The 12,291-nt window shown below is 40.5% G+C and overlaps 1 protein-coding gene across 5 annotated transcripts in view; it reads left to right on the top strand.

Annotated features, from left to right (window-relative positions):
• HIVEP1 (HIVEP zinc finger 1) overlaps positions 1-12,291 on the top strand; it is a 122,504-nt gene that overhangs the window by 83,884 nt on the left and 26,329 nt on the right. For all 5 annotated transcript variants that reach the window (XM_033051985.1, XM_033052003.2, XM_033051993.2 and 2 more), the window contains one exon: positions 5,790-11,728. In XM_033051985.1, coding sequence (XP_032907876.1) covers positions 5,790-11,728 — 5,939 coding nt within the window. The remainder of the gene's footprint in view (positions 1-5,789; positions 11,729-12,291) is intronic.

Below are 12,291 nucleotides of genomic sequence, written 5' to 3'. Positions count from 1 at the left end.
TGTGAAATGATCCTTGAAAGATGATTGGAGAACCTCTGCCTGACAGCCAGTACAGTACCTCTGATGGGTAACATATCAACATTGTCAGTTAAAAACACCAAGGAAAATAATCCTGTGCTTACAGACAGTGTGAAATCCTGAAGCCGTACTCTCTTTATCCATGCCCTATGGAATCATCTGCTGTTTGCTGGTATGAACAAAAGGAAAACGTTGGCACTGATGAACACTTGGTCCAATCCCTGTCATATTGCTTTAGCCTTTGAATGTCAAAGTTCCTCTTACTTTTCTTTTCACTAACCCATGTTAAAATGTACTTTACATACAAATCCAGTGTTTTTAAAGGTCTGCTCTGGATATGTTTGAACTGGTGTTCTCAGTAGTAAAAGTATGTAAACGCGCATTAATCCTGTTGACAGGGGTTTTCAAATACCCCTGCTGACTTGTACTGCCCCAAGTTCTGTCACTTGCCTCCTGACCTCTGAGACAGGGAGCAACCACCCTCTGACCACTTCATGAAGTCTGAAATCAGGCACCTGAAATAAGAATGTTGAAATTGTTGGTGATTTGCTTTAAAATCCTGTTCTATTTGAACTTAAAACTAAACACGGCACTTGCGTTAATCATGTTCAGATCTTTGTACTGACTTGTTGGCTGTGAACATTTTGATAGTTATATGGGTGTGTTATGTAATCAATGTTTTGTTGTTTGGGAAAAATGTAATTTTAGGAAAAATATTTGACTTTTCTTAGTATGTAGGAAGTAGTGTGATGCCAAAAAATAATTTATTAAAAAATGAACATGTAGTTATTCCTTGCTGCATTTAATGTGAGTTCTGGTGGCCTTATATTTGCCAGCAAGACTTATTTCTTTATTTCATGTTTCATGTTCTTTACTTATTCATGCAAACAGACCCAGTGAGGTGATCCATGAGTGCTTTTGATAGTTTTGGTGAAATCAAAATTAAAGAGTATGTAAGCTTAGCTTCAATCAGAGTAAGATCCTTAGTAATGTCTTAGTAACGTCTCTCTCTTTTGGGAACCCTTTTATCTTTGGATCATTAGCATTGTTGGGTGTCAGAGTAACCGCTTAGCTGTTCATTTAAGACATCAATTAGTAGTTGAAGACTTTCAGAAGAGAATTGGTCTTACTTGCAGTGCCCTGAGAGCCAAAGTAAAGATTAGGAGCTAAAGACCAGGCACTTGGATTTGAAGGTCTGGTCTTTGTATGGGACCCAACAGTGACTTTTTTAAAATTCTGACATGTGAAGTGAGTGCATGAGATGAAAATTATGGTGCTCATTGGACTGCAGGAATAGATAGTGGTTGCTTGCTCTATGTTCACAGGATGACACAGAGGGAGAAGGGAGTGGTGCCCTTCCTTGGTTCCCTCTTACTCTTTTCTTTAAGTTCAAACCTTAACTCTATTAGAAGGGAGAGAAAGAGAGTAGGTGTTATAATAACATGTAGGCTTTGAGACAGGCAGTTCTGGAAGTTATTTAAACAAAACCATTGAGATCATTTTGTCAAGACACTGTCTGGTTCACCAGTAAATGCTTTAGAAGAAAAAATCAGATCACTTATAACTTCCCTTATTTGCTGCGTGAGTTACTTTGCAGATTGCTATCTACACCATCACACCTGTGTTCTTCAGTTCTATTTCCTTTGCATAGAGTGAAGTGCATCAGAGAAATTGTAGGTGAACAAAATCATGTTTAGAAACGTCAGTTTTTTCTTGTCATGTTTTGAATGGAGAATTCATGCTGAAACAAAGGAATTAAGTGGAAAATCTTGAGAGCAGACAGAACAAAGCCAACCAGGCAAAGCACAATGCTCTGGTGTCTCTGAAATGTGAAAAGTGAGGTACTGAGCACAGTGACATTGTCCCCTCTTCTCCTGGTCTGAGTAACTTAATCTTATTTGATATAATATAGCTTTATGAGAAAGAGTCTTTTTAGACATCTGATTGAGGTGACAGCAGTTCTCAAAAATACCACTTCACTATCATGGGAAAAGGGGAATTACCACTGAATTATAAGAATGGCTGGGTGACCGCAGAGGGGGTGAGCAGAGCACATGGCATTGCAGGGAGAGAAAGAAAAGCAGATCAACTTCATACTTTTTTCCCCCCATGAGGATGTTTTTATATTCTTTTTGTTCAGTGTCAGTTTGTGGATGTGGGTACACCAATGGCCCCAGCAAGTCATCACACTCCTGAAAGTTACAAGGCAGAGAAATCTTTAGCATTTGGGGACTGATTCTTTCTGCCAGTTTTGTTGATGCCTCTGGAAATATTGATGCAGTTGACCTTTGTGCAATCATGTAGCTGTAGATTAAGAAACGTGCAGTGGAATATCTTCAACATAAACTGGGAGTGCGAAGCAAAGACTTAGACAAAAACAATGACCAGCTGAAAATAAGTGAAACCAAGTTGTTAGTAGTTCCTTTTTTCTTCAGATATGCCAGAAATTTGGTTGTTAGCAAACATAAGGTGAATATTTCCATTAAGAATAATAATAAAGATTTCTAAATTATCCAGAGTAGGGTAGAACATGAGACTTAAACAATTTTTAAACCATGTAAAGTATTGTCAAGTAAGTACATTTTACAATATTTTATAGATGGGTACATTTAAGGAATTCTGTCACTGTATCTGTGGGATCACAAAACATGTAGAGACAGAAATACAAATAAGAATTTAGTTCTCATGATTTCTGTAGACTGGAATTTTATTGGTTATAGAAACAGCACAGTTGTAGTGAAGACTGAAAAAAATACTTTTTCTGTATGTAATGCAACAGATAACTTGCTTTCGTTTATTCTTTCTTCTTTTCTTTTCAACTTCCCAAACAATTTTTATACTTGGACATGTGTTGAACAGCATTTTTAAAAGTAAAGCAGTAAAGAGATTATAGAAAATTCTGATCTTGTTATTCTAAGTGAATGAATCTTTTTAATTGCTTGATTGATAGATTAGAGAAACATTTTTACTTCCTTTAAGGCTTTTGCTAACTACATTTTATCTTTCAGCTATGTTGGTTTCTAGTTCACCAGTACATTGTGCAGGTTGAGTATCCTTGTTCTTTGGCACTGTATGGTTGAAACCCAGAAACAGTAGCTTCAAGTATTCCAATATATCAGGAAGCACCTCATCATTTGATTGTTCGATTGCTGCACTATGAAACAACTAAGTCTTTTTTGTGTACATTTGCTTGGATGTTTGCAATTCATGGCACTCTTACTTTCCTAACTGTGTAATCTGCCCAGCTCTTGCCGTAGTGCTCCGGTAAAAACACTGGAGTATGATTGGTGTGGAGGCGTGATTGTGACAGCACAAAAGCTACAGTGTGTGCATAAAAGGAACCAAATCACTTATGCGCAATTAATGTGGCCATGTTTCAGGGAGATCGCCAAACCATGGCTAAAAGCACACTTTTATGTAATTACCTTGTTATTTTCTCTTTGATTTGTGTAAAACTGGCTTTTGTCGTTATTGAAGAAAAAACAGTTGCAATAAACTATGAATTGTAAAGAATTCACCCTTAGTAATATGAATGATAACTTATTAGTGTAACTGACTACTAAATTATGAAGCAATGGAAAGTACAAAACATGATGGGAGACTGCTTGGCTTTGAATATGTTAAACCCAGCCTAATAGGAATAGGTTGTGATCATACAGCAATAAATCCAAAGTTCATTTAAAGGTTAAGTGAACAATTGCCACAGAAATTTCTCTCTGGATGCCCAAGAGGAGCACAAAGTTACCAGAACTGGGATTTGGGGGCAGTATTTCTGGCAATGGATTCAAGCATCTCTTTCAAGAGACTGCTGAATGTGGCAAGACAGACTCTTATTCTTCATAGGTGAGCTTTCTCTAGTAGGGCTGCGAGACAAAGGGGTCAGGTTCTGCAGAGCTTCCACATTTGCAGTGAATTATGTGTGCTGTGGTTTCACCCCAGCCAGCAGCCAAGGCTCCGTAATTCCCGTTCTAGCCACTGTAAAGAAAGTTAACTCTGCCCCAGCCAAAACCAGCACATTGTGTGATATGTAGTCTTTAATCTTTCAGTTTGCAGGGTAATCTGAATATCCATTCAGCCTAACTGAATATATGTGTATAATTAAGTTGACATCAAGGCAGAAATTAGGTTTTGAAATTCCAAGTATCTGGCATTACCACACATCCCAGTTGGGTTGTGCTCTGGCATGGAGAAAACATAAGATCTTTGCTTTTTTCCCCCTGCTGGTCATTTTGCATTCTCTTCTGCTAGACACGCTTTAGGCATTGCATGGATTTCCTCTACACCAAGCAGGAATTTCACTCTGGATTCATCAACAGCAGTATCTCTTGTCAGATACACACAATGCATTGGCTTTCCTCCCACCACAGTATGGAATTCAGCTGGTGTTTCTGCAAGAGGACAGTCGTTGTGCCAGTCCAAGGAACTGTAGGGCTGATGGTTACTGGGAAGTCTGAGCTTCCTCCACTTGCCTCCTTGTGAAGTTGACTGTGAGGATTTCGTCCCTTTATGTGTTGTTGTAAGGCTGTTCTTTACTTAGAAGTGCATATAAACCTCTGTTCCTGAGTTACTCGTGCAGAAAAACCTGCATTGAGTTACTCAGTGCTGCTTCCCAAAATGTGTGTGTCTGAATCTTCCCAGAGCCATCAACCCTCCAGTCACATTGGATTCCTCCTCTGCTTTTAATATTGGCCGTCAGACGAGTAGGGGTTTTGCTAACAGCATGATAAAGGAGTTGTTAAAGCCCAAAAAAATGAATTTACATCCATTTAATATTTAGCTTCCTCTGTCCTGCCAGTAATGCTAGTGGCTGTGACTATCTTAGGATAGAAAAAAAACCAATCTGATAGATTATCATACATTTCAGGTCGACAAAGGTGTGTAAGTTGGGTATCCACTAAAAAAAAAAGGCTTCTATGTATCAACATTGAAATTCAGTCTATTTGTGGTTTTTGTCGTAGAGGGAATTGGACTGTCTACAAATACAAGTGCTTCCCACAAAATTATTATTCTGCTGAATAATGCTCCAATTCATTTGCTATTCCCTACCCCCTGAAAATCTGCATGCATATCTGTTTAAAATCAGCAACAAGTGTAACTAGTAATGAAATAATTCAGATTTAGTTTATTTTGTTTCATGATGCACAAATAGGAAGTCATTTAAGTGTGACTGATTTTATTCATCCACAGTAGTTGCTCATCTGAAATGCTATTGAAATTCAGTAATTGGAGCTCTGAAATACAGTATTTGACAGATGGTGTGGGTGGTTGTGCCATTTCCATGATAAATCTACTTACAAATATAACCATGAGGATGTTGTGTTCATTCCTTGACTACGGGGACATATAGATGGAAAAAGTGACAAACATGACATATGTGTCTTAGTTCTTCATTTTCCTCCTATAATAATTTGAATTCTTAAACTAGTGTAAGAGAGAGGCTTCTGAACTTGTCTGAAAAGGAGTTGCTAAAATATTCCTTCAGTAGCCTTCCTTTTCTTACATTTCCTTTAAAGCTTTTCCTATAGTAAATTACTTTTGTAATGTCTTCGAGCATCAGTTAGATAACATTGCTCATCTTAGATGAAAACAAAATAGATCTTCTCTAAGATACATTTAATGTTAACTGAAAGTGTTGGAGGCTGGAGAGACAGACAGTCCTGATGCCCCAGGGCTTACTGTTGAAACTTAGAGATGGTAAAATGGTATAAGTAAAAAATACACTGCCTTATACAGTTTGAATATTCTTTTTTATTCTCTTTGTGTTTTAACAGAAATCACCGATGCTGGTACTAGAGGAACTCAAGATACAATTAAAGGTGTGAAAAGAAAAAAGATAGTGTCTGAAAATCATCTTAAAAAAATACCAAAATCGCCTTTGAGAAGCCCTGCTGAAGCCAAGGTTAAGCAAAATGTAGACCCTTCGCCGCTAAAAGCTCTTCCGGATGCCTCCGAACATGCCAGGGCACACGATCACCTGCCTGTGCAAAATGGAAATCAGTGTACCAAACAAAATGGGGGAGCACTTAGCAGTGAGATAAGTGTTGAAACAACCAAATCTGAGACATCAATGCAGACAAAGCTTTCACTGACGCATCAGTCCTTAGATTTGTGTAAACAGGCAGCGGGCAATACTGATGCAAACCAACTGAACTCAGCAGAGAGGAAGCCTCCCTCAAACTCCTCATCAAGTAATACAAAGACTGACAGTAATGAATGTATTAATTTTGTTGACTGCAGTACGTCATCCCCATGTACACGTACTGCATTCGATGTCTTACTAAAAGCTATGGAGCCTGAACTGAACACCTTAGCACAAGAGTGCCCCCCTTATGGAATGCAAATAGAGAAACTGAGACCAAATAAAACTGTAAGCACCTCTTCTAGTCTCACGTCCAATACAGTAAGTGTCCAAAATCAGTCTGCTTTGTCACAGCAAGAGTTTGCAGCTGGACCTCACTATTACCCGTTGAACAATGTGCATGTAGCAACAACAGCCAAGACTGGACAAGCACAAGGCCAATCACTTTCTCATTCACAAGACCTTATTACTAAAACCAGTCAGCAAAATCACCAGGTTGTTATGTGTCCAAGTTTAACTAGGTCGCTGGTGCAACAGCAGAGTCAAGAAAACCCCAAGCTCCAGCAGATATACAGTATAGCAGTGACTTCATCTGTTGTTCACACCTCATCTTCCACTGTAACTCAGGTTTTTTCTCAAAACCCGTTAGTAGCTAGTTCATCTTCACCATTGTCAATTAACACATCGAGTTCAACACACTTGTCTATAGGTTCGGTGTATAATTCAGCCCAGATAGCATCAGTTGTAAACCATGGTGTAGAACAAATATGTAACCTCTTGAAAGACCAGAAGCCTAAAAAGCTAGGGAAATACGTCTGTGAGTATTGCAATCGGGCCTGTGCCAAGCCCAGTGTTCTCCAAAAGCACATCCGATCCCATACCGGAGAGCGACCATATCCTTGTGTGACATGTGGGTTTTCATTTAAAACCAAAAGCAATCTCTACAAGCACAAAAAGTCTCATGCACATGCCATCAAACTTGGACTTGTCCTACAACCAGATTCAGGTGGCCTCTTCTTATCTCATGACTCAGACAAAGCACTTAGCATTCATTCAGATGTGGAAGAAAGTGGTGAAAGTGAAGATGAAGGCACTGCAGATGAAAGACAAGATGATCAAGAACTGGAACCTGCACAATTAGTGAAAGTTATTTCAAGTGCAGAAACACTGCAGAAAGGAAGCCCTATTCCATTAAGCAACCCAGACTGTATACCCGGTGATTCTTCATTACATGATGCAGAACCTCAAGTAAGGGCAGCTTTACCAAAAGTAGTAGTTCATCCTGTAAATGTTTCTCCATTGAGGGCCGACAGCCCAAAAGTGACAGAGCCAGCACCCGAGCTTGCTGCAGCACAGAGAAAAGGAGATTCTAAAGTCACAACTCTTCAGTCAAATTTAACACATACAGCCTCATTCAAGGAGAATGACATAAAGCAGCATCAGAAAGTAGAAGCAGGCATGTTAGAAGAACAGCCAGGATCAACAGGAGGACCAGTGCATGCTCAACTCCAGAGACAACAGGCAACTGATGGTTCTCAAGATCAGCAAGGAAAATGTCTTTTGAGCCCTAGAAGTTTAGGTAGTACTGATTCTGGTTATTTCTCTCGTTCTGAAAGTGCCGATCAAACAATGAGCCCCCCAGCTCCTTTTGTAAGGGGGTTGTTGACCTCTGAGAAAGATCCAAATAAAAATCTGCCCTGTGTGCCACGAGCAAGTGGTGTGGTAGCATCAGTGGTACAAACTGTTTGTGCCGAAAAAAATATGATTCTCTCTGGCCAAATGCGACCTCCTCTGGCAACAAAAACTCTCGAGGAGCGTATCTCAAAGTTAATTTCTGATAATGAAGCTGTTGTGGATGACAAACAGTTAGATAGTGTGAAACCAAGAAGAACATCTCTTTCAAGAAGAGGAAGCATAGATTCACCAAAATCCTACATATTTAAGGATTCTTTCCAGTTTGATTTAAAGCCCATGGGAAGAAGAACTAGCTCCAGCTCTGATATACCAAAGTCTCCTTTCACACCCACTGAGAAATCCAAGCAAGTTTTCCTTCTTTCTGTACCATCCCTTGACTGTTTACCTATAACACGAAGTAATTCCATGCCTACCACCAGTTACTCAGCAGTACCTCCTAATGTCATACCTCCCTCTCATCCCCTTCGAGGAAGCCAGTCATTTGATGATAAAATTGGCTCTTTATACGATGACGTTTTTGTGTCGGGACCTGCTACTCCACTGAACCAAGGTGGACATCCTCGGACTCTGGTTAGACAGGCAGCAATAGAAGATTCTTCTACTGCTGAAGGCCAAGGTCTTGGACCAGTGCGATCTGTAGAAGAAGGTTATCTGGGGTGTAATTTATCAAATGAATCCTTACTGCAAAGGAGCAAATCCCTGGCACAGGGATCAAATTTAGAAAAAACAAAGAAGTCCCCTCAGGTGCGAGGAACAATGTTTGAATGTGAAACTTGCAGGAACAGATATAGAAAACTGGAAAATTTTGAAAACCACAAGAAATTTTATTGTTCAGAGTTGCACGGACCTAAAACTAAAGCAGCAATCCGAGAGCCTGAGCACAAAACTGCTCCAAACAGTACACAGCCCCAAATTCTACACTACAGAGTCACAACTTCAACTGGTGTCTGGGAGCAGACTCCCCAGATAAGGAAAAGAAGAAAAATGAAGAGTGTCGGTGATGATGATGACCCACAGCAAAATGATACAAGCGTACCATCGAAGAACACAGAAGGCCAAAGCAAGCCAGCAAATTCTTCCAGTCTGTCAAAACACAGTGCCACAAGTGTGGTAGGATCACAACAACCAAGCAAACTTCTTCTTCAGAATTCACAAATTCAGCTTGTGGCTCGTGGTACAGATCAGACTGCTGAGCCAAAGATGACTCCACTCATTGAAAAGCAGGCAAGTTCAACTGTGCAAGAAAAGGTGGAGTTGAAGAGACAAGGGACTGGCATTTCAGTAATACAGCACACAAATTCACTGAGCAGAAATAGCTCATTTGAGAAATCAGAGTCATTTGAAAGAGCATCACCAGTTTCTTCTCAAGAGCCCAACAAGGTTGCAAAGCACCGCTCTTTGAATACGGTTGTAATCCAAGAAGACAGACACTCTCACCTGAGCACTCCCCAGCGTCACCAGCCCTTGTCATCAGAATCGCCTAGAGGGGAAGTTCAGGGAAGCCAATTAGTTTCTAATGAGAGAAATGCTCCACTTCAGCCATCAAGACTCGTTCGCCAGCATAACATCCAGGTTCCTGAAATACTGGTCACAGAAGAACCGGACAGAGAGCAAGAAAACCAATGCAGCGACCCAGAAAAGACAGAAAGGTTCAACTGGCCACAACGCAGTGAAACGCTGTCAAAATTGCCAACAGAAAAGCTTCCACCGAAGAAGAAGAGGATTCGGTTGGCTGAAATGGAACATTCATCTGCTGAATCAAGCGTTGACTCTACACTTTCCAGAAGCTTAAGTCGAGAGAGTAGCTTGTCTCATGCCTCCAGCTTCTCAACTTCACTTGATAAAGATGAAACTTTAAAGGCTGAGACCCTTTCCAAAGCAGAGCCTGTTAGTAAGTCTTCAGAATTCCTCATGATTCCTGCTGGCTCACATGCACTGGCAGTGCCTGGACCTCATTACCGGGAAATGAGACGTGCTGCCTCAGAGCAAATCAGCTGCACACAGCCCTCGATGGAGGTTGTGGACTACAGGAGTAAGTCTTTCGACTGCGGAAGCATGTCTCCATCAAAACCTGTCCCAATTGTAGAGGTAGCCACTCCGAAAGTGTCATCTGCAAATGGAGCTGCTGGACACGTGCCTCTGCTAGAAAGGAGGAGGGGGCCATTTGTAAGACAAATATCTTTAAATATTGCTCCAGAAAATCAACAGCCTCAAGTGAAATCAGCTTCTTCCTTGCAGGCAGCTCATGCCGCAGATGTGTCCACAGTGCCATTGCACAGGCTGCAGACCCCTGGCAAATCCTTGGTGGAGTTTCCTTCAGGTACTCAGCATTCACAGACTAACTCCAGGCCTCATTCAGCAATTCAAAATTGTAATCCTGTTAGCCTATCTTCAGCTCAGCAGCCTCCAGATCACATGTTGAATAATCAAGGCCAACCATCCTTGACTCATCAGCCTTCCCAGCCATCTACTAAAACATCAGCCCAAGGGGAGCAAGCAAGTGTGAACTCTCTTTCTTGTCATCCTGATGAAAAAAAGGACTGTTTTGCTCCAAAGTATCAACTTCAAGTTAAAACATTACATATAGGTCAGCCATACTCTTCTAAATTGCTAAAAAATACTTTATCAACTCAGACTGGTCCAAGTCAAGTTGGGGCAGACCAGAATGCATCTTCCATTGAAGTGCAGACAAAACTCTCTGACATGTGTAATCCATATTCTGTGCCTCCTCTAAAGCAAATCGTTCCTAATAACTGCAGCAGTCAGATACATCAGATTCCTCCTTTTGTGGTTCCTGTCCGTATTCAGAGCAGTATGCCATCCTATGGCTTCGCAACTGTTACACCTCTGCCTCACATTTTAGTGACCCAGGATCAGGGAAATCAGTCCGTCTGCAAAACAAATGTTGTGACAGTGCCAACGCTTGAAGGCAAAACTCAGCTGCCAAAATCTCACAAAGATCATCAGAGGACTTTGCCAAATTCATTTGAATTTGAAAATTTACCACTGGAAAGCGGAACCAGAAATTCACCTTTGTCAAGCTCTTCAAATATCATTCAGAAAGTGCCAGTTAGCGGACTCTTCCCTCAACCAGAAGTTACAGCTTCAAGTAAACGAATGCTTTCCCCAGCAAACAGTTTAGATATTGCCATGGAAAAACAGCAAAAGCGTGTTAAAGATGAGAGTGGAGCTGCTTGTATGGCAGATGCTAGACCATTGCATTCACTGGGCGTTAGATCTAATGACTCTACTACTAAGCAAAAGAAACCAGTTTTAGTAAGACAGGTTTGCACCACAGAGCCCCTTGAAAATCACCTCTTGGATCCTGATGTTACACAGCATGAAAAAAGCAGCAAGGCCAGTACTTCAGACCTGCCTGACCATCAGTCATCTGACACTGGGGTTTCAGAAACCCTAAAGAAGTCACCAGAATCCGAAGACCTTAAGTCTTCTGCGTCACCAGTGTTTGTAGTTAGGAAACCTTCTGAACTGTCTCCAGTGAATAGCCAGAGCTCTCTTCTCAAGGCTGTAAGTAGCAGCCAAGAAAGAAGGTCCCCAAGTAACAGTGATGAGAGCACGAGCATCAGCAGCCCGGGCCAAGCAAAGCCTGTAGTGACACTGGCTTTGATGAATGCAGGAGAAATGCAGAAGTTGTCTTTTCCAAGCCTCAAGACCACAACAAATTTTACCTGGTGTTACCTCATGAAGAGAAAACCATTGCATCTGCTGCAAAATGATCAAAAAATCTCTGCCTATTCTACATGGACCATTAGTCCCAACAACCCCAATCCACTCGGTTTGTCGACAAAGGTAGCTCTCTCCCTCCTCAATTCCAAACAAAAAGCTGAAAAACCACTGTACACTCTAGCAAGAACTACACACCCCAGATCTGATGTGTTGGTCTATTCAAGCAAGTGGAAGAACAGCTTGACCAAGGTACTTAAGCTATGTTTGATGTATACTGATAGTTTACAGAGGATTTACTTTGGAAATCATGCTTCTTCATATTTTAGAGAATGTAATATGCCTGACACATACCATATATGTGCTTATTTATTCTAATTATGCTGGATCAAACTACTGAAAAGATCTTAAGTAATTCAATTGGGAAACATGTTTATAAGGATTTATCATTTTTTAATGGAAATTAGTTCCTAGGCTTAAATCTGTGTATTAAGTGTTTATTGTAGCAGGAATGTGTTTGGCAATTTTTTTGTCATGCAAAGGGTAGAACAAAATAAGTCTGATGTAAATATTTTTTTTTAATACTTCTAACTTAATTTAAGATCATAATTGCGTATTTTGCCTTAAAAGTCATCTAAGGAAATAACAATAGGGATATTTTCTGCTTCAAAAGAGTGCTTGGACAGGTGTCCATGGATTCACCATGAAAACAAGTTTTCACCGTCACTGATCATCTAATTGTGAGAGGACCATTTCTCTTTCTCCCACCTAGGTTAATCAGTTGTGTAAAATAATAACAAAAATATCAAGGTTTA

This window comes from Catharus ustulatus, chromosome 1 (genome assembly GCF_009819885.2).
Source record: "Catharus ustulatus isolate bCatUst1 chromosome 1, bCatUst1.pri.v2, whole genome shotgun sequence".
Lineage (NCBI taxonomy): Eukaryota > Metazoa > Chordata > Aves > Passeriformes > Turdidae > Catharus > Catharus ustulatus.
The sequence above is the reverse complement of the archived record's forward strand: the minus strand, read 5'-3'. Positions and strand labels throughout refer to the sequence as shown.